General features: G+C 47.0%; 1 protein-coding gene across 1 annotated transcript; it reads left to right on the forward strand.

Moving 5' to 3' along the window:
- On the forward strand, positions 1-23,736 carry LOC106592791 (lysosome-associated membrane glycoprotein 1). Its single transcript, XM_045699566.2, has 9 exons — positions 1-304; positions 13,847-13,965; positions 14,132-14,348; positions 14,590-14,751; positions 17,071-17,279; positions 17,368-17,493; positions 17,860-17,926; positions 18,129-18,296; positions 22,390-23,736. Exons 1-9 carry the CDS (start codon positions 253-255, stop codon positions 22,527-22,529), a joined length of 1,260 nt encoding a protein of 419 aa, XP_045555522.2. The 5' UTR covers positions 1-252; the 3' UTR covers positions 22,530-23,736.
- Positions 23,737-23,828: the final 92 nt, after the last annotated feature.

Consider the following 23,828-nt stretch of genomic DNA (forward strand, 5'->3'; position numbering starts at 1 on the left):
TGGGTTCACGTGACTGGACGTTCCCTCCTCGTATGAAGGACATGAAAGGGAGCGATACTGTCAGACTTCTGCAACCTGCTCGGAAAACAGGACCACGAATATGAAAAAAGATTAAATAACCGCCAAATAAAGGGGACTAACAAGAAAAGGAAGGTAGATCTTTACTTTTCGGGGTTGTTATTGCACTGCCTGGACAGCTGCGTTGGACAAGCGGTGTGTGCTATCCATTAAACTGAACTCTGGACTTGAAACATGACTCGAACATGTCCATTCGTTGTCGGGATCGCCTGCTTTGCGATTCTTGGTAAGTGTTTATTATAGTGGTGGTCGATCGAGGACCGTTACTGAGACGGAGGGGGACATGAAACGACGTCATAATCTCCGCTAGTGTTATATTATCGTGTAGTATGGTGACTGTTAATTCGGCGTAAGGAAGTTGGAAATAAATAGATAATTCTTTAGGAGCCTATGACATAAAGCATATTCTTTTATTATGTATTTGGATATACGTTTTTATTTATGGACGTTTCAGTGTAACGTGTTATTTTTTTCTCTCTGTCGTATTTGTACACATGTTGATTTCGTCACGATGTCCAGGACATGTTGTGTGACAGACAGTAGAAGGTCAAGTGAATCAAATGGGAACAGACAAACGGGCAGTTTGTTTTCCTAAAATCAACAACGCGTCTGTCTCTCTGTCAACCCATTGTTCCGGGAACGCTTCACGTGACTGTAGAGGTGCTTTGTGTGTTGAAACACTGGCTCCTCTATGACCGACCATTAGCTGGCCGGTGGCCGCTCAGACTGAGTGACACACACACACACACACACACGAACACACAGATGTGTTGTCACAACACTGTCACTGTCAACCGACTATAAGCTATAGGCCTAATGTAGGTTTGTTTCTACTGTTTTGTGGACAGTTTGTGTGCTGTGCTGCTGTTCATGGACCAGGTCACAGTTTGTGTGCTGTGCTGCTGTTCATGGACCAGGTCACAGTTTGTGTGCTGTGCTGCTGTTCATGGACCAGGTCACAGTTTGTGTGCTGGGCTGCTGTTCATGGACCAGGTCACAGTTTGTGTGCTGTGCTGCTGTTCATGGACCAGGTCACAGTTTGTGTGCTGTGCTGCTGTTCATGGACCAGGTCACAGTTTGTGTGCTGTGCTGCTGTTCATGGACCAGGTCACAGTTTGTGTGCTGTGCTGCTGTTCATGGACCAGGTCACAGTTTGTGTGCTGTGCTGCTGTTCATGGACCAGGTCACAGGTTCATTGACATTTGAAACATTTGCCTTTATTTAGTATTTAATGTTGATAAGATCCAGGCCTACATAAAAGGGAATCAGGATGCTAAGGTGTGTGTGTGGTAGTTAACCTGTGATTACAGTGTTGAGTCACATGTCTTCTCTCTACTGCTGTGGAAACAGTATTATAGTGTGGTTGCTCTTTTTTTTCAGTTGTGTGTGTGTGTGTGTGTGTTTTAGGGAGGATGTGAGGCAGGCAGGGTCATGTTCAACCCCTGGAGTAAAACTCCCTGAGTCATCACACACACACACACACACACACACACACACACACTCCTTTTCTGGTCTATATCTGTGTGATGTGATCAATCAGTTTATTCCAGTTATTCCAGTTAAGAATAAAAATTATGATTTTTATTTTAACAGTTCCAACCTGGACTAGTTTTCAACAATAATGTCTACAGTGAGATGTACAGTAGGCCTGATCATTTCTACAGTGAGATAGATGTACAGTAGGCCTGATCATTTCTACAGTGAGATGTACAGTAGGCCTGATCATTTCTACAGTGAGATAGATGTACAGTAGGCCTGATCATTTCTACAGTGAGATAGATGTACAGTAGGCCTGATCATTTCTACAGTGAGATAGATGTACAGTAGGCCTGATCATTTCTACAGTGAGATAGATGTACAGTAGGCCTGATCATTTCTACAGTGAGATAGAGTACAGTAGGCCTGATCATTTCTACAGTGAGATGTACAGTAGGCCTGATCATTTCTACAGTGAGATGTACAGTAGGCCTGATCATTTCTACAGTGAGATGTACAGTAGGCCTGATCATTTCTACAGTGAGATGTACAGTAGGCCTGATCATTTCTACAGTGAGATGTACAGTAGGCCTGATCATTTCTACAGTGAGATGTACAGTAGGCCTGATCATTTCTACAGTGAGATGTACAGTAGGCCTGATCATTTCTACAGTGAGATGTACAGTAGGCCTGATCATTTCTACAGTGAGATGTACAGTAGGCCTGATCATTTCTACAGTGAGATAGATGTACAGTAGGCCTGATCATTTCTACAGTGAGATGTACAGTAGGCCTGATCATTTCTACAGTGAGATGTACAGTAGGCCTGATCATTTCTACAGTGAGATGTACAGTAGGCCTGATCATTTCTACAGTGAGATAGATGTACAGTAGGCCTGATCATTTCTACAGTGAGATGTACAGTAGGCCTGATCATTTCTACAGTGAGATGTACAGTAGGCCTGATCATTTCTACAGTGAGATGTACAGTAGGCCTGATCATTTCTACAGTGAGATAGATGTACAGTAGGCCTGATCATTTCTACAGTGAGATAGATGTACAGTAGGCCTGATCATTTCTACAGTGAGATAGATGTACAGTAGGCCTGATCATTTCTACAGTGAGATAGATGTACAGTAGGCCTGATCATTTCTACAGTGAGATAGATGTACAGTAGGCCTGATCATTTCTACAGTGAGATAGATGTACAGTAGGCCTGATCATTTCTACAGTGAGATAGATGTACAGTAGGCCTGATCATTTCTACAGTGAGATAGATGTACAGTAGGCCTGATCATTTCTACAGTGAGATAGATGTACAGTAGGCCTGATCATTTCTACAGTGAGATAGATGTACAGTAGGCCTGATCATTTCTACAGTGAGATAGATGTACAGTAGGCCTGATCATTTCTACAGTGAGATAGATGTACAGTAGGCCTGATCATTTCTACAGTGAGATAGATGTACAGTAGGCCTGATCATTTCTACAGTGAGATAGATGTACAGTAGGCCTGATCATTTCTACAGTGAGATGTACAGTAGGCCTGATCATTTCTACAGTGAGATAGATGTACAGTAGGCCTGATCATTTCTACAGTGAGATAGATGTACAGTAGGCCTGATCATTTCTACAGTGAGATAGATGTACAGTAGGCCTGATCATTTCTACAGTGAGATAGATGTACAGTAGGCCTGATCATTTCTACAGTGAGATAGATGTACAGTAGGCCTGATCATTTCTACAGTGAGATAGATGTACAGTAGGCCTGATCATTTCTACAGTGAGATAGATGTACAGTAGGCCTGATCATTTCTACAGTGAGATAGATGTACAGTAGGCCTGATCATTTCTACAGTGAGATAGATGTACAGTAGGCCTGATCATTTCTACAGTGAGATAGATGTACAGTAGGCCTGATCATTTCTACAGTGAGATAGATGTACAGTAGGCCTGATCATTTCTACAGTGAGATAGATGTACAGTAGGCCTGATCATTTCTACAGTGAGATAGATGTACAGTAGGCCTGATCATTTCTACAGTGAGATAGATGTACAGTAGGCCTGATCATTTCTACAGTGAGATAGATGTACAGTAGGCCTGATCATTTCTACAGTGAGATAGATGTACAGTAGGCCTGATCATTTCTACAGTGAGATAGATGTACAGTAGGCCTGATCATTTCTACAGTGAGATAGATGTACAGTAGGCCTGATCATTTCTACAGTGAGATAGATGTACAGTAGGCCTGATCATTTCTACAGTGAGATAGATGTACAGTAGGCCTGATCATTTCTACAGTGAGATAGATGTACAGTAGGCCTGATCATTTCTACAGTGAGATAGATGTACAGTAGGCCTGATCATTTCTACAGTGAGATAGATGTACAGTAGGCCTGATCATTTCTACAGTGAGATAGATGTACAGTAGGCCTGATCATTTCTACAGTGAGATAGATGTACAGTAGGCCTGATCATTTTATCTTCATCTGTACTGTTACTTAGTGTTGCACTATCAGTAGCTAACTTGCTTTGGTGAATGTTTGCTATTAGCTGTGTACAAGGCCAGGGGATTGTTTGAAAGAGAAACTCACATCTACTACCATGAGAGTTCGTTAGTACTCCCTTATTTCTGCTTCTCATCACCTGTTATAAAATGACAACAATGCCTTGCTAGTTGACTTACTTTTCCACTGTCGAAGCGCTGTTTCCTGAAGCATTCTGCCCTGTTCTGAAAGAACTCCCTGGGTTTACCATCATGCTGTGGATGTTTGGTCAGGATATGTCGTTTTATTAATTTGTTCCTTATGCGAGACTCATTACTAAGTACTTCCACACACAAAACACATTGTGGGCGCTCCTCGTTATAAGTTTGTATGAAAGAGAGAGAAACTCATCGCTGTATTTGCGTTTAATGACAATTGAGTTGAGTCAGAACTTGCTGTGGCTAGCTTGACTCCATTTAATGACAGCGGTGAGTGGGAACAACAAGTCATTGGCTGACAGCGCATCATCTGCTGCTGAACCACAGCACTGCGTCGTGTGGGTCGCGGAGTGATCTTCAAGAAAACTGCAGAAAAAAGATCCGGTAAACCGTGAAGCACACCAGGCATCTCCCTCTCCCTCACACTCGCCCAGCTGCCAAACTGACCAGAGATCACTGCTTAAGCAGAAAGCGCACTGAACAGAGAGCAGATGCATTTGGCCAAATCAATTCCAGTAATTAATGAAACCAGAGCCAGCATCAGGCCTCGTCAGGCTCCCTGCTCTGGATGCTGATGACCTCATCTTAGACAGGCTGTGTCTCAAGTGGCACCCTATTCCTAATGTAGTGCACTACTTTTGACCAGGGCCTATAGGGGATAGTGCACTACTTTTGACCAGGGGCTATAGGGGATAGTGCACTACCTTTGACCAGGGGCTATAGGAAATAGTGCACTACCTTTGACCAGGGGCTATAGGAAATAGTGCACTACCTTTGACCAGGGGCTATAGGAAATAGTGCACTACTTTTGACCAGAGGCTATAGGAAATAGTGCACTACTTTTGACCAGGGGGTATAGGGGATAGTGCACTACCTTTAACCAGGGCCTATAGGGCTGCTCAAAAATAGTCCTGGTCAAAAGTAGTTCACTATATAGGGAATAGGATGTCATTTAGAATTCACTCTTAGTTCATCTGACATTCATTCTGTCTGAACACTAGTGCTGATTTGGATGAATTGATCCTCTGAGGAGAGATAGGAAGCCAGTCTAGACTATTGAGGCACGCCCTCTGGTCAGGTACTCCTTAGCCACACACTAATAACCTGACCTTTAAAGAGTATGTTGGTAGACACATATTTAACCCCTCGACCTCTGTCTGTTGTGGTAGCCAGCAGCTGTAAATGAGTCTGAATAGTGCACTATATAGGGTGTGCCATTTGGAACAGGTATTAGTCTGTAGTAGGCTGTGTGTGCCAGACTAGAGGGTTGGTAATAAATGGTTTGGTAATGGTACATGGTATTAATAGTCTGTCGTAGGCTGTGTGTGCAGGACTAGAGGGTTGGTAATAAATGGTTTGGTAATGGTACATGGTATTAATAGTCTGTCGTAGGCTGTGTGTGCAGGACTAGAGGGTTGGTAATAAATGGTTTGGTAATGGTACATGGTATTAATAGTCTGTCGTAGGCTGTGTGTGCAGGACTAGAGGGTTGGTAATAAATGGTTTGGTAATGGTACATGGTATTAATAGTCTGTCGTAGGCTGTGTGTGCAGGACTAGAGGGTTGGTAATAAATGGTTTGGTAATGGTACATGGTATTAATAGTCTGTAGTAGGCTGTGTGTGCCAGACTAGAGGGTTGGTAATAAATGGTTTGGTAATGGTACATGCGAAGGAGGAGGGAGGGACCTGCCAGTTTTACATCTGTACTGTCCTTACATCATCACGGGAAACATTCTAGAACTCCTCTCATGCTTGGAACTGAACTGCTAGAACTTAATTTGGTCGTACGGACAGGTGGTGATGCTTCTCAGCTGTAGACCTGAGGGTTCTGGATTATGTTCTAGACTTGTGTTCAGGCTGTGAAATCACTTATCTGTCTATCTAGATTGAAATGTGACCTGAGTCCCTGTCTCAACTCTAGATTGATATGTGACCTGAGTCTCTGTCTCAACTCTAGATTGATATGTGACCTGAGTCTCTGTCTCAACTCTAGATTGATATGTGACCTGAGTCTCTGTCTCAACTCTAGATTGATATGTGACCTGAGTCTCTGTCTCAACTCTAGATTGATATGTGACCTGAGTCCCTGTCTCAACTCTAGATTGATATGTGACCTGAGTCCCTGTCTCTCTCTCAACTCTAGATTGATATGTGACCTGAGTCCCTGTCTCTGTCTCAACTCTAGATTGATATGTGACCCGAGTCTCTGTCTCAACTCTAGATTGATATGTGACCTGAGTCCCTGTCTCAACTCTAGCCCTCTACTACCCTCTGCTGGTCATTGCTTAGTACTGATGTTTCCCTGCACTGGATGGAGTTTGCTTGATGTTGTTGCTCAGGTTGTACAGTCGTGGCCAAAAGTTTTGAGAATGACACAAATATTAATTTCCACAAAGTTTGCTGCTATTGTGTCTTTAGATATTTTTGTCAGATGTTACTATGGAATACTGAAGTATAATTACAAGCATTTCATAAGTGTCAAAGGCTTTTATTGACAATTACATGAAGTTGATGCAAAGAGTCTTTTTCAAGACCTCTGCAATCCGCCCTGGCATGCTGTTAATTAACTTCTGGGCCACATCCTGACTGATGGCAGCCCATTCTTGCATAATCGATGCCTGGAGTTTGTCAGAATTTGGGGGGTTTTGTTTGTCCACCCGCCTCTTGAGGATTGACCACAAGTTCTCAATGGGATTAAGGTCTGGAGAGTTTCCTGGCCATGGACTCAAAATATCTATGTTTTGTTCCCCGAGCCACTTAGTTATCACTTTTGCCTTATGCAAGGTGCTCCATCATGTTGGAAAAAGCATTGTTCGTCACCAAACTGTTCCTGGATGGTTGGGAGAAGTTGATCTCGGAGGATGTGTTGGTACAATTCTTTATTTATGGCTGTGTTCTTAGGCAAAATTGTGAGTGAGCCCACTCCCTTGGCTGAGAAGCAACCCCACACATGAATGGTCTCAGGGTGCTTTACTGTTGGAATGACACAGGACAAGCTTTTTTCCGGATGCCCCAAACAATCGGAAAGGGGATTCATCAGAGAAAATGACTTTACCCCAGTCCTCAGCAGTCCAATCCCTGTACCTTTTGCAGAATATCAGTCTGTCCCTGATGTTTTTCCTGGAGAGAAGTGGCTTCTTTGCTGCCTTTCTTGACACCAGGCCATCCTCCAAAAGTCTTCACCTCACTGTGAGTGCAGATGCACTCACACCTGCCTGCTGCCATTCCTGAGCAAGCTCTGTACTGGTGGTGCCCCGATCCCGCAGCTGAATCAACTTTAGGAGACAGTCCTGGCGCTTGCTGGACTTTTTTTGGGTGCCCTGAAGCCTTCTTCACAACAATTGAACCACTCTCCTTGAAGTTCTTGATAATGCGATAAATGGTTGATTTAGGTGCAATCTTACTGGCAGCAATATCCTTGCCTGTGAAGCCCTTTTTGTGCAAAGCAATGATGACGTCACGTGTTTCCTTGCAGGTAACCATGGTTGACAGAGGAAGAACAATGATTCCAAGCACCATCCTCCTTTTGAAGCTTCCAGTCTGTTATTCAAACTTAATCAGCATGACGGAGTGATCTCCAGCCTTGACTTCGTCAACACTCACACCTGCGTTAATGAGAGAATCACTGACATGATGTCAGCTGGTCCTTTTGTGGCAAGGCTGAAATGCAGTGGACATTTTTTGGGGGATTCAGTTAATTTGCATGGCAAAGAGGGACTTTGCAATTAATTGCACTCTTCATAACATTCTGAAGTATATGCAAATTGCCATCATACAAACTGAGGTAGCAGACTTTGTGAAAATTAATATTTGTGTCATTCTCAAAACCATGACTGTACAGCAGCTGTGAGATGAGACTAGCACCACAGAATTTCTAAACCAAGACTGCTTACGAAGCGCATCACACAGGAATGCTTGCGAAACAGACCAGGCCGAGGTTTGGGGTTTGAGAAGTCAATAAGAGAAGTGAAGAATTCTTCCTTAGTAGTTGGTTTTCTCTAAATCTTGAGTCACAACCTAGATTGGAGGCGATGTCTGAAGTAGTTGAACATGTTATTACTCCATGTAAGAGTTTCTAGTTTGGCTGGTTCTAGTGAATGGTGATGGCCACCCAGGGGCTCCTGACAGAGTGACTGATTCAAAACTTCTCTTCAACCACTTGGATCCATTTCTATTCAACCAGGTCAATCAGAGAACAGTGAAGTTATAGGATGTAATATGTATGTATGGTTTCTGTAACTGATGGAAACAAGTATTAAGGTTTAAATAATCAATGGAACAATTACATTTACGTCATTTAGCAGACGCTCTTATCCAGAGCGACTTACAAATTGGTGCATTCACCTTATGATATCTAGTGGAACAACCACTTTACAATAGTACATCTATATCTTTTTTTTGGGGGGGGGGGGGTTAGAAGGATTACTTTATCCTATCCCAGGTATTCCTTAAAGAGGTGGGGTTTCAGGTGTCTCCGGAAGGTGGTGATTGACTCCGCTGTCCTGGCGTCGTGATAGAGCTTGTTCCACCATTGGGGTGCCAGAGCAGCGAACAGTTTTGACTGGGCTGAGCGGGAACTGTGCTTCCGCAGAGGTAGGGAGGCGAGCAGGCCAGAGGTGGATGAACGCAGTGCCCTTCTTTGGGTGTAGGGACTGATCAGAGCCTGAAGGTACGGAGGTGCCATTCCCCTCACAGCTCCATAGGCAAGCACCATGGTCTTGTAGCAGATGCGAGCTTCAACTGGAAGCCAGTGGAGTGTGCGGAGGAGCGGGGTGACGTGAGGGAACTTGGGAAGGTTGCGGCGTTCTGGATGAGTTGTAGGGGTTTAATGGCACAGGCAGGGAGCCCCGCCAACAGCGAGTTGCAGTAATCCAGACAGGAGATGACAAGTGCCTGGATTAGGACCTGCGCCGCTTCCTGTGTGAGGCAGGGTCGTACTCTGCGAATGTTGTAGAGCATGTACCTACAGGATCGGGTCACCGCCTTGATGTTAGCGGAGAACGAAAGGGTGTTGTCCAGGGTCACGCCAAGTCTCTTAGCACTCTGGGAGGAGGACACAATGGAGTTGTCAACCGTGATGGCGAGATCATGGAACGGGCAGTCCTTCCCCGGGAGGAAGAGCAGCTCCGTCTTGCCGAGGTTCAGCTTGAGGTGGTGATCCGTCATCCACACTGATATGTCTGCCAGACATGCAGAGATGCGATTCGCCACCTGGTTATCAGAAGGGGGAATGGAGAAGATGAATTGTGTGTCGTCAGCGTAGCAATGATAGGAGAGACCATGTGAGGATATGACAGAGCCAAATGACTTGGTGTATAGCGAGAATAGGAGAGGGCCTAGAACTGAGCCCTGGGGGACACCAGTGGTGAGAGCACGTGCTGCGGAGACGGATTCTCGCCACGCCACCTGGTAGGAGCGACCTGTCAGGTAGGACGCAATGCAAGAGTGAGCCGCGCCGGCGATGCCCAACACGGAGAAGGTGGAGAGGAGGATCTGATGGTTCACAGTATCAAAGGCAGCAGATAGGTCTAGAAGGATGACAGCAGAGGAGAGAGAGTTAGCTTTAGCAGTGCGGAGAGCCTCCGTGACACAGAGAAGAGCAGTCTCAGTTGAATGACCAGTCTTGAAACCTGACTGATTTGGATCAAGAAGGTCATTCTGAGAGAGATGGCAAGAGAGCTGGCCAAGGACGGCACACTCAAGAGTTTTGGAGAGAAAAGAAAGAAGGGATACTGGTCTGTAGTTGTTGACATCGGAGGGATCGAGTGTAGGTTTTTTGAGAAGGGGTGCAACTCTCGCTCTCTTGAAGACGGAAGGGACGTAGCCAGCGGTCAAGGATGAGTTGATGAGCGAGGTGAGGTAAGGGAGAAGGTCTCCGGAAATGGTCTGGAGAAGAGAGGAGGGGATAGGGTCAAGCGGGCAGGTTGGTGGGCGGCCGGCCGTCACAAGTCGCAAGATTTCATCTGGAGAGAGAGGGGAGAAAGGGGTCAAAGCATAGGGTAGGGCAATGTGAGCAGGACCAGCGGTGTCATTTGACTTAACAAACGAGGATCAGATGTCGTCAACCTTCTTTTCAAAATGGTTGATGAAGTCATCCGCAGAGAGGGAGGAGGAGGGGGGGGAGGGGGAGGAGGATTCAGGAGGGAGGAGAAGGTGGCAAAGAGCTTCCTAGGGTTAGAGGCAGATGCTTGGAATTTAGAGTGGTAGAAAGTGGCTTTAGCAGCAGAAACAGAGGAAGAAAATGTAGAGAGGATGGAGTGAAAAGATGCCAGGTGCGCAGGGAGGCTAGTTTTCCTCCATTTCCGCTCGGCTGCCCGGAGCCCTGTTCTGTGAGCTCGCAATCTGTCGTCAAGCCACGGAGCAGGAGGGGAGAACCGAGCCGGCCGGGAGGATAGGGGACATAGAGAGTCAAAGGATGCAGAAAGGGAGGAGAGGAGGATTGAGGAGGCAGAATCAGGAGATTGGTTGGAGAAGGTTTGAGCAGAAGGAAGAGATGATAGGATGGAAGAGGAGAGGGTAGCGGGAGAGAGAGAGAGAGAGAGAGAGAGAGAGAGAGAGCGACGGCGGCGCAATACCATCTGAGTAGGGGCAGAGTGAGTGGTGTTGGAGGAGAGCGAGAGAGAAAAGGATACAAGGTAGTGGTCGGAGACTTGGAGGGGAGTTGCAGTGAGATTAGTAGAAGAACAACATCTAGTAAAGATGAGGTCAAGCGTATTGCCTGCCTTGTGAGTAGGGGGGGACGGTGAGAGGGTGAGGTCAAAAGAGGAGAGGAGTGGAAAGAAGGAGGCAGAGAGAAATGAGTCAAAGGTAGACGTAGGGAGGTTAAAGTCACCCAGAACTGTGAGTGGTGAGCCATCCTCAGGAAAGGAACTTATCAAGGCATCAAGCTCATTGATGAACTCTCCAAGGGAACCTGGAGGGTGATAAATGATAAGGATATTAAGCTTGAATGGGCTAGTGACTGTGACTGCATGGAATTCAAAGGAGAAGATAGACAGATGGGTCAGGGGAGAAAGAGAGAATGTCCACTTGGGAGAGATGAGGATTCCAGTGCCACCACCCCGCTGACCAGATGCTCTCGGGGTATGCGAGAACACGTGGTTAGACGAGGAGAGAGCTGTAGGAGTAGCAGTGTTTTCTGTGGTAATCCATGTTTCCGTCAGCGCCAAGAAGTCGAGGGACTGGAGGGTAGCATAGGCTGAGATTAACTCTGCCTTGTTGGCCGCAGACCGGCAGTTCCAGAGGCTGCCGGAGACCTGGAACTCCACGTGGGTAGTGCGCGCTGGGACCACCACGTTAGAGTGGCAGCGGCCACGCGGTGTGAAGCGTTTGTGTGGCCTGTGCAGAGAGGAGAGAACAGGGATAGACAGACACATAGTTGACAGGCTACAGGAGAGGCTACGCTAATGCAAAGGAGATTGGAATGAAAATTAACTAAACAATTGGGGAAGCGAGAGAGCAGGGCCTCCCTCACTAACCATTCACTGAAACACTCAAATATAACTTTTCCAACTTCCACTTTAGAAATGATAATTGATGTAAACTTCAGTGGTTCAATGTTCCCAGGAATAGGCTCAAACTTAGTTTGTTCAGCTAGATAACTTGGTATAGTATTCTTCCGTGAAACCCACCCAGTGCACCGTTTCCTATGACGCCGTAGCGAACTAGCATGCTAGCATCCAATAACACATGGTTAGCACCAATACTTGGTTACAACAAACTACCAATGAATCATTCGTGTCCGTGTCTAGTTCCTTTCATAACGCAGAAGTAATTAAATGTTGGCTAGCTAACACAAAGTCAGTCCTGCTAGCTACACAAGTGGACTACACGTCTCGAAAGTTCAGAAAGTTAAGCTTACGTTGCAAAAATCTTATTGACTATAAATTATACAGTGCTGGTAGAGTTGGCTAGCTAGCAATGGCTGCGTTTACCTTTATCTTTGATACAAAGACAACTATGTAGCTAGCTAACATTACACTAATCAAAAGGTTCCGTTGTAATGTATTTAGTTTCTACAGTACTGCTAGTTGGTAAAGTTGGCTAGCTAGCTGTGGTGTTGTGGTGTTGACGCCGTTTTCGCTGCGTCGCTGCGAACGAATACAGCTGGCTAGCTAACCTTGTTAGTTTCTCAAAGCTACACCTTTATCCTTGATACAAAGACAGCAAAGACAACTATGTAGCTAGCTAGCTAGCTAGCTACTCAAATCGTTCCGTTGTAATGTAATATTACCCGCGGAGCGAAGCACAGCACGACTACTCACTCCAGCATCCGGTCCAGAATTAGCATTATAAAAGATAAAACCTTAACATACTGTGAACTGATCAAAGTACACGATTGTCCTAAGGTAATAGACAGAGGTTAGTAGGCTACAGTTAACCCAATATTTTTAAATGTTTATTTATTTAACTAGGCAAGTCAGTTAATAAGAACAAATTCTTATTTTCAATGACAGCCAAACCCAGACGACGCTGGGCCAATTGTGCACCGCCCTATGGGACTCCCAATCACAGCCAGATGTGATTCAGCCTGGATTCAAACCAGGGACTGTAGTGACACCTCTTTCACTGAGATGTAGTGTCTTAGACCGCTGCGCCACTCGGGAGCCCTAATATAATATAATGGGCCCTAGGGCCTTCGATAGGCTATAAAACATCATTGTGTGTGTGTGTGTGTGTGTGTGTGTGTGTGTGTGTGTGTGTGTGTGTGTGTGTGTGTGTGTGTGTGTGTGTGTGTGTGTGTGTGTGTGTGTGTGTGTGTGTGTATATATGTATGTATATATTAAACATAAAGGACCATAAGTAGCATAATGTGAACCACAACATGTGGTCCTTAGGTCAATACATACCTGAATGGGCCCTAGCAAACCATATGCTAAAGGCTACTAGTTAGCATTATCATACAACATGGGTTCTACAATCTATTAACAGTATGTCCTTAATATAGCACAGGACACAGATAACTCGCTTAGTCAAGAAGGCATACTGGAGAGTTCTCTGATGGCTACCAAACAATGTCTGGTGTAGTGTGTGTGTGTGTATGCTGGTCAGCTGGGGACCATCTGATGCGTCAGGTGAGCGGTCAGGTGACTAGGCGGCCATTTTGGAGAAACACTTTGCCACTATGATAGTGAGTTTTGTAGTGAACTGGGAATAATCCACAACACTCCAACCTCATGAGAGTGAAAAACTTTAAATTTTCCTGAAAAACAACTTAATGTGAAAGGAGGGTCTTTGATTTGACGGCATGCACACGTGCAGTTTGGCACGAGACCACCGTTAGAACAGATAACGTGTTTCTGCACATGAGCTTGATATCACTTTATAAGCCTGATCATGGATTTCTATTGGAGAAGCAGTTTCTGCCTGTCTTCATACTGTACTGACTGATAATACTACTCAGTTTGTGTGACCGTAGTCCAGTCAGTCATGGTTATAGTGGTAATGATGATATCTCCTCCCAGGTTGTGTGACAGTAGTCCAGTCAGTCATGGTTATAGTGGTAATGATGATATCTCCTCCCAGGTTGTGTGACAGTAGTCCAGTCAGTCATGGTTATAGTGGTAATGATGATATCTCCTCCCAGGTTGTGTGACAGTAGTCCAGTCTCAGGTCACTCTGGAGGTGACAGAGGGAAACTCCACCTGTATAAAAGCTGAACTCTCCGCCTCCTTCTCCATCACCTATGACACCGCCAACGGCACGGTAAACTACATCCCCCACAATCCTCTCCGGCTTAGAGAAACAGATTGTACTTTTGATAATGTCCTGAACATAAGTCTCTCTTCCCAAGACAACTGTGTGCATGAGTTTGGGCAAACGATACTATCCTGAACATGTTTTAAATGTACAAACTTCTTCTTCTCTCCAGCGTACGGTGATGGTGCCCCTCCCAGGGTCGGCGGTGGTGGGTGTGGCCAGCTCGTGTGGGGGTGACGGCCGCTCCCCCTGGCTCGTGGCGTTGTTCGGGGATGGCCACGCCCTGGGCCTCGGCTTCTCATCCAATGACAGTCTGTACAGCGTTGCTAACCTCACCCTGCAGTATAACCTCAGTGATGTCTCCAACTTCCCAGAGGCCAACAGCACCGGTGAGAAAGAGACACGCACACACACACATACTAACACACGGAGGCACGCTACACACACATACTAACACACGGAGGCACGCTTCACACACACACATTAACACACGGAGGCACGCTTTGCGCATACACAAACACACACACACACACACACATTAACACACGGAGGCACGCTTTGCGCATACACACACACGGAATGGATTATTATTTGATTTCTGACCAATGTGTCTTGTCTGTTTTTCTACAGATGTGGTAACTGTGGAGACGACCTCTGTAGGGATGGTTGCTAGGGTCAACACCACCTACAGATGTATCAGTGCCTCACCTGTCATTGTGGGAGGAGCCACCGTCACCTTCTCTAACGTCACCATGGAGGCCTTCATGACAGGAGACGATCTGAGCCCCAACGGTACAGCCCCCAATCCCACCCTTTTCCCTAAATAGTGCACTACTTTGGACCAGGGATAATTTGGGATGCAGCCTTATTGTCCATCACTGACCATCAACCATTAACAACTGTACACTGACCATTAACAACTGTACACTGGCCATTAACAACTGTACACTGACCATTAACAACTGTACACTGACCATTAACAACTGTACACTGACCATTAACAACTGTACACTGACCATTAACAACTGTACACTGGCCATTAACAACTGTACACTGACCATTAACAACTGTACACTGACCATTAACAACTGTACACTGACCATTAACAACTGTACACTGACCATCAACAACTGTACACTGACCATTAACAACTGTACACTGACCATCAACCATTAACAACTGTACACTGACCATTAACAACTGTACACTGACCATTAACAACTGTACACTGACCATCAACCATTAACAACTGTACACTGACCATTAACAACTGTACACTGACCATTAACAACTGTACACTGACCATTAACAACTGTACACTGACCATCAACCATTAACAACTGTACACTGACCATTAACCATTAACAACTGTACACTGACCATCAACCATTAACAACTGTACACTGACCATTAACAACTGTACACTGACCATCAACCATTAACAACTGTACACTGACCATTAACAACTGTACACTGACCATCAACCATTAACAACTGTACACTGACCATTAACAACTGTACACTGACCATTAACAACTGTACACTGACCATCAACAACTGTACACTGACCATCAACAACTGTACACTGACCATTAACAACTGTACACTGGCCATTAACAACTGTACACTGGCCATTAACAACTGTACACTGGCCATTAACAACTGTACACTGACCATTAACAACTGTACACTGACCATCAACAACTGTACACTGACCATCAACAACTGTACACTGACCATTAACAACTGTACACTGACCATCAACCATTAACAACTGTACACTGGCCATTAACAACTGTACACTGGCCATTAACAACTGTACACTGGCCATTAACAACTGTACACTGACCATCAACCATTAACAACTGTACACTGACCATTAACAACTGTACACTGACCATTAACAACTGTACACTGGCCATTAACAACTGTACACTGACCATCAACCATTAACAACTGTACACTGACCATTAACAACTGTACACTGGCCATTAACAACTGTACACTGACCATCAACCATTAACAACTGTACACTGACCATTAACAACTGTACACTGACCATTAACAACTGTACACTGACCATTAACCATTAACAACTGTACACTGACCATTAACAACTGTACACTGGCCACCAACCATTAACAACTGTACATTGACCATTAACAACTGTACACTGACCATTAACAACTGTACACTGACCATCAACACTTTGGTTATTCCTTTACATGTTTGACTTTGACCACTTACCTTATGGTGTTTAAATGAACAGTATGAGGGTATTGACCCGTGTTGTGTTGTGTGATAGTTGGTCTGAACAGTATGAGGGTATTGACCCGTGTTGTGTTGTGTGATAGCTGGTCTGAACAGTATGAGGGTATTGACCCGTGTTGTGTTGTGTGATAGTTGGTCTGAACAGTATGAGGGTATTGACCCGTGTTGTGTTGTGTGATAGTTGGTCTGAACAGTATGAGGGTATTGACCCGTGTTGTGTTGTGTGATAGCTGGTCTGAACAGTATGAGGGTATTGACCCGTGTTGTGTTGTGTGATAGCTGGTCTGAACAGTATGAGGGTATTGACCCGTGTTGTGTTGTGTGATAGCTGGTCTGAACAGTATGAGGGTATTGACCCGTGTTGTGTTGTGTTGTGTGATAGCTGGTCTGAACAGTATGAGGGTATTGACCCGTGTTGTGTTGTGTGATAGCTGGTCTGAACAGTATGAGGGTATTGACCCGTGTTGTGTTGTGTGATAGCTGGTCTGAACAGTATGAGGGTATTGACCCGTGTTGTGTTGTGTGATAGCTGGTCTGAACAGTATGAGGGTATTGACCCGTGTTGTGTTGTGTGATAGCTGGTCTGAACAGTATGAGGGTATTGACCCGTGTTGTGTTGTGTGATAGCTGGTCTGAACAGTATGAGGGTATTGACCCGTGTTGTGTTGTGTGATAGCTGGTCTGAACAGTATGAGGGTATTGACCCGTGTTGTGTGATAGCTGGTCTGAACAGTATGAGGGTATTGACCCGTGTTGTGTGATAGCTGGTCTGAACAGTATGAGGGTATTGACCCGTGTTGTGTGATAGCTGGTCTGAACCGTCTGTACTGTTCTTCCCAGAGAGTGTGTGTACTGCTGACCAGAGCTTCACCACAGCCCCGCCTCCACCCCCCTCCACCACCACAGCAGCCCCCGCCCCCGTCCCCACCCCCCCTGGAACCCCCAGCCAGGGCAGCTACTCTGTCTCCAATAGCAACGGGACCGTCTGTCTGCTGGCCCGCATGGCACTGCAGCTCAACATCTCCCACTTCTCTGCCTCGCAGAATAAGGTAACCCACACACTCATGTACACACACATACACACACACATTGTCCCAGTAACACACAATAACCTGTCCCTCTCCTCCTCATTGACAGACTATCCAGGAAGTAGTAAACCTGCTGCCCAATCAGACGACCAGCTCAGGATTATGTGACCCCACCAGCGCCACCCTGGTGCTGACGCAGGCCAATGCCACGAACCTCAGCTTCCTGTTTAGTCTGGTGACATCATCACTCTACTGTTTACCTGTCTGTCAGTCTTTTACACTTTTGTCTGTGTCTGTCTGTCTGCCTCCCTGCCTATCTGGTTATCAGTCTGTCTGTTTACCTATCTGTCTGTCTCCCTGTCTGTTTACCTGTCTGCCTGTCTGTTGGTCTGTTTACCTATCTGTCTGTCTGCCTGTCTGTCGGTCTCTACCGATCTGTCTGTCTGTCTGTCTGTCTGTCTGTCTGTCTGTCTGTCTGTCTGTCTGTCTGTCTGTCTGTCTGTCTGTCTGTCTGTCTGTCTGTCTGTCTGTCTGTCTGTCTGTCTGTCTGTCAGTTCTCTCTCCTCTCCTCCGTGACTGATGTTCTTTCTTCTCTTTCCAGAACAGCACGTCTAACAGGTACCACCTGACTGGTCTGTCTGTGGTAGCAGCTTGGTCTGATATGACAGGTTAGTGTTTCCTCTGTTATCAATAGTGTCCATATAGACCAAACAGGACTGAGATTATATATACTACCCCTCACCTTTACCACCTCTCTCTCTCTGTTGAGGATTTACTGTTCCATAACAATGTCTGGATCTCTGTTCACCTCTACCTCTCTACACTACCCCTCTCTCTCCCTCCCTCCGTCCTGTCTCTCCCTCCCTCCAGCCCCGTTCGACACCAGTAACAGTAGTCTGGACTACCTGCGTGGCTCCCTGGGCCGTAGCTACATGTGTATTTCAGAACAGACTCTGGCTGTAGACCAGAACTTCTCCCTCAACACCTTCCAGCTGCAGGTCCAGCCCTTCGGCATCACCAGAGGACAGTTCGCACAAGGTACTGGACACGATCTAATCTAGTGTTCTCTCTCTCTACCCTTTCATATGATCTATCCATCTCTCCTCTCTCTCTCTACCCTTTCATATGATCTATCCATCTCTCCCCTCTCTCTCTCTACCCTTTCATATGATCTATCCATCTCTCCTCTCTCTCTCTACCCTTTCATATGATCTATCCATCTCTCCCCTCTCTCTCTCTACCCTTTCATATGATCTATCCATCTCTCCTCTCTCTCTCTACCCTTTCATATGATCTATCCATCTCTCCTCTCTCTCTCTACCCTTTCATATGATTTATCCATCTCTCCTCTCTCTCTCTCTCTACCCTTTCATATGATCTATCCATCTCTCCTCTCTCTCTCTACCCTTTCATATGATCTATCCATCTCTCCTCTCTCTCTCTACCCTTTCATATGATTTATCCATCTCTCCTCTCTCTCTCTCTCTACCCTTTCATATGATCTATCCATCTCTCCTCTCTCTCTCTCTCTCTACCCTTTCATATGATCTATCCATCTCTCCTCTCTCTCTCTCTCTCTACCCTTTCATATGATCTATCCATCTCTCCTCTCTCTCTCTCTCTCTACCCTTTCATATGATCTATCCATCTCTCCTCTCTCTCTCTCTCTCTACCCTTTCATATGATCTATCCATCTCTCCTCTCTCTCTCTCTCTACCCTTTCATATGATCTATCCATCTCTCCTCTCTCTCTCTCTCTCTACCCTTTCATATGATCTATCCATCTCTCCTCTCTCTCTCTCTCTCTACCCTTTCATATGATCTATCCATCTCTCCTCTCTCTCTCTCTCTCTACCCTTTCATATGATCTATCCATCTCTCCTCTCTCTCTCTCTCTACCCTTTCATATGATCTATCCATCTCTCCTCTCTCTCTCTACCCTTTCATATGATCTATCCATCTCTCCTCTCTCTCTACCCTTTCATATGATCTATCCAGCTCTCCTCTCTCTCTCTCTCTCTACCCTTTCATATGATCTATCCATCTCTCCTCTCTCTCTCTCTCTAACCTTTCATATGATCTATCCATCTCTCCTCTCTCTCTCTACCCTTTCATATGATCTATCCATCTCTCCTCTCTCTCTACCCTTTCATATGATCTATCCATCTCTCCTCTCTCTCTACCCTTTCATATGATCTATCCATCTCTCCTCTCTCTCTCCCATCTCTCCTCTCTCTCTACCCTTTCATATGATCTATCCATCTCTCCTCTCTCTCTACCCTTTCATATGATCTATCCATCTCTCCTCTCTCTCTACCCTTTCATATGATCTATCCATCTCTCCTCTCTCTCTCTCTCTCTACCCTTTCATATGATCTATCCATCTCTCCTCTCTCTACCCTTTCATATGATCTATCCATCTCTCCTCTCTCTCTACCCTTTCATATGATCTATCCATCTCTCCTCTCTCTCTACCCTTTCATATGATTTATCCATCTCTCCTCTCTCTCTCTCTCTCTACCCTTTCATATGATCTATCCAGCTCTCCTCTCTCTCTCTACCCTTTCATATGATCTATCCAGCTCTCCTCTCTCTCTACCCTTTCATATGATCTATCCATCTCTCCTCTCTCTACCCTTTCATATGATCTATCCAGCTCTCCTCTCTCTCTCTCTCTACCCTTTGTCAATGGTTGTCCTTGATTAGAAGTTCTCTATTTGTATCAATGACCTTGACATTATTTTTTCTGTGTCTCCTCCCTCCACATCCCTCCTCCCTCCTCCACATCCCTCCTCCCTCCCTCCACATCCCTCCTCTCTCCCTCCACATCCCTCCTCTCTCCCTCCACATCCCTCCTCTCTCCCTCCACATCCCTCCTCTCTCTCCCTCCTCTCCCTCCCTCCTCTCCCTCCACATCCCTCCTCTCCCTCCACATCCCTCCTCTCCCTCCACATCTCTTCTCTCCCTCCCTCCTCTCCCTCCCTCCACATCCCTCCTCTCTCCCTCCCTCCTCTCTCTCCTTCCACATCCCTCCTCTCTCCCTCCACATCCCTCTCTCCTCTCCCTCCACATCCCTCCTCTCCCTCCCTCCTCTCTCTCTCTCCCTCCACATCCCTCCTCTCCCTCCCTCCACATCCCTCTCTCCTCTCCCTCCACATCTCTCCTCTCCCTCCTCTCCCTCCCTCCTCTCTCTCTCTCCCTCCACATCCCTCCTCTCTCTCCCTCCACATCCCTCCTCTCTCTCCCTCCACATCCCTCCTCTCCCTCCCTCCTCTCTCTCCCTCCCTCCTCTCTCTCCCTCCACATCCCTCCTCTCTCTCCCTCCACATCCCTCCTCTCCCTCCCTCCACATCTCTCCTCTCCCTCCCTCCACATCTCTCCTCTCCCTCCCTCCTCTCTCATCCCTCCTCTCCCTCCCTCCACATCCCTCCTCTCCCTCCCTCCACATCCCTCTCTCCTCTCTCTCTCTCCCTCCCTCCTCTCTCTCTCTCCCTCCACATCCCTCCTCTCCCTCCCTCCACATCCCTCCACATCTCCCTCCCTCCACATCCCTCCTCTCTCTCCCTCCTCTCTCTCCCTCCAAATCTCTCCTCCCTCCCTCCACATCCCTCCTCTCCCTCCCTCCACATCCCTCCCTCCACATCCCTCTCTCCTCTCCCTCCACATCCCTCCTCTCTCTCCCTCCTCTCTCTCTCTCCACATCCCTCCTCTCCCTCCCTCCTCTCTCTCTCCCTCCACATCTCTCCTCTCCCTCCCTCCACATCCCTCCTCTCCCTCCACATCTCTCCCCTCCCTCCTCCCTCCTCTCTCCCTCCACATCCCTCCTCTCTCCCTCCACATCCCTCCTCTCTCCCTCCACATCCCTCCTCTCTCCCTCCACATCCCTCCTCTCTCTCCCTCCACATCCCTCCTCTCTCCCTCCACATCCCTCCTCTCTCCCTCCCTCCACATCCCTCCTCTCCCTCCCTCCACATCCCTCTCTCCTCTCCCTCCACATCCATCCTCTCCCTCCTCTCTCTCTCCCTCCTCTCTCTCTCTCCCTCCTCTCTCTCTCTCCCTCCTCTCTCTCTCTCCCTCCTCCTCTCTCTCTCTCTCCCTCCTCTCTCTCTCCCTCCTCTCTCTCTCTCTCTCTCTCTCTCTCCCTCCACATCCCTCCTCTCTCTCCCTCCACATCCCTCCTCTCCCTCCCTCCACATCCTTCTCTCCTCTCCCTCCACATCCCTCCTCTCCCTCCCTCCTCTCTCTCTCTCCCTCCACATCCCTCCTCTCCCTCCCTCCTCTCTCTCTCTCCCTCCTCTCTGTCTCTCCCTCCACATCCCTCCTCTCCCTCCCTCCTCTCTCTCTCCACATCCCTCCTCTCCCTCCCTCCTCTCTCTCTCCCTCCACATCTCTCCTCTCCCTCCCTCCACATCTCTCCCCTCCCTCCTCTCTCTCCCTCCACATCCCTCCTCTCTCCCTCCACATCCCTCCTCTCTCTCCCTCCACATCCCTCCTCTCCCTCCCTCCACATCCCTCCTCTCCTCTCTCTCCCTCCCTCCACATCCCTCCTCTCCCTCCCTCCACATCCCTCTCTCCTCTCTCTCTCCACATCCCTCCTCTCCCTCCCTCCACATCCCTCTCTCCTCTCTCTCTCTCCCTCCACATCCCTCCTCTCCCTCCCTCCCTCCACATCCCTCTCTCCTCTCTCTCTCTCCCTCCACATCCCTCCTCTCCCTCCACATCCCTCTCTCCTCTCTCTCTCTCCCTCCACATCCCTCCTCTCCCTCCCTCCACATCCCTCTCTCCTCTCCCTCCACATCCCTCCTCTCCCTCCCTCCACATCCCTCTCTCCTCTCTCTCTCCCTCCACATCCCTCCTCTCCCTCCCTCCACATCCCTCTCTCCTCTCTCTCTCTCCCTCCACATCCCTCCTCTCCCTCCCTCCACATCCCTCTCTCCACATCCCTCTCCTCTCTCTCTCTCCCTCCACATCCCTCCTCTCCCTCCCTCCACATCCCTCTCTCCTCTCTCTCTCTCCACATCCCTCCTCTCCCTCCCTCCACATCCCTCTCTCCTCTCTCTCTCTCCCTCCACATCCCTCCTCTCCCTCCCTCCTCTCTCTCCCTCCACATCCCTCCTCTCCCTCCCTCTAGCGGAGGAGTGCCAGTTGGATCAGGACAACATGTTGATTCCCATTGTTGTGGGAGCCGCTCTGGCCGGCCTGGTTCTCATTGTTCTCATCGCTTACCTCATCGGCAGGAAGAGGAGCCATGCTGGATACCAGACCATCTGAGAACACTGACACACAACCTGTGTGTATCAAACGGCACCCTATTCCCTATATAGTGCACTACTTTTGACCAGAGGTCTATGGGGTAGTGCACTACTTTTGACCAGAGGTCTATGGGGTAGTTTACTACTTTTGACTACATTTTACATTTTAGTCATTTAGCAGACGCTCTTATCCAGAGCGACTTACAGTAGTGAATGCATACATTTCATACATTTTTTTTTTTTTCCCTCCGTACTGGTCCCCCGTGGGAATCGGACCCACAACCCTGGCGTTGCAAACACCATGCTCTACCAACTGAGCCACACGGGACTAGAGGTCTATGCGGATTCTGGTCAAACTTAGTGCACAATATAGGGAGTCTTTTCAGACAGATTGCAGAGAGCCTGACGCTCCAACCAACCACTGCTTCTGATGACTGACTGGACCATGTACAAACCAAGCCCTCTCTGCAGTGTGTGTGTGTGTGTGTCCTCTGTATATTGTTATTCACAGCAGCTCATGCTCTGCTACCTACTAACAGACTACTGCCTGGTCAAACCTACTATCCCCCTCGTCTCTCTGTCTCTAGCCCATCTCCACTGCAGCTGGCTCAGTATACCTTTTTAGTTCTGATATCATTTCATGTTTGACTTGGATGGATTCTCACTTAAAAAGGAATTTAAAGATTTTTTTTAAATAGCAGTTTTTGTGTAAATGAATCTGATATTAAATGATATAGTATTCTCTTATGGAAGAGTGGGTCTTTCCTAGAACCACATTTTGTGATGGACTCAACCAGCTTCCCTTCCTTCCTCATCTCCTTTCCTTCAGGACCACCATCTTTTCTATGACATCACCTAGGGAGGTCTGAAGACTCCTGTGGGGGAAAAAAAGGGAAACTTCAATGTCTAACAACTCCACTGTGGTCAGAAATACTGACCGGATTATCTTGTAAGTCACAAGAACATTTGACAGGCCTTATGGGGGGGGTTGTGTTTTTACTGCATTTCAAAACAAAGGGTTGTGGACGGTGTTAGACTGAGGAACAGAACAAGGTTGTTACATGGATGTGTTGAACTGGTGTGAAATATAGTGGAACTCTTCCTCTCCTCCCATGAGATTGTGTTGATATCGATTGTAGCAAGTTGATCTTATTTTTGTAGAGAATGCTTTGATCATTTTTCTTATATGCATCTTGCTAAGGTCAATAAAAGACGTTTGAAACTTTCTTCTGCTTCCTGAGTTGAGAATAGATGGGGTTTGTAGTTCCCAGCACTAGGGACTACAAAAGTATCAGAAAGAACAGACGGGGGTCACACG

Source organism: Salmo salar, chromosome 17, assembly GCF_965601325.2.
Source record: "Salmo salar chromosome 17, fSalSal1, whole genome shotgun sequence".
NCBI classification, from domain to species: domain Eukaryota; kingdom Metazoa; phylum Chordata; class Actinopteri; order Salmoniformes; family Salmonidae; genus Salmo; species Salmo salar.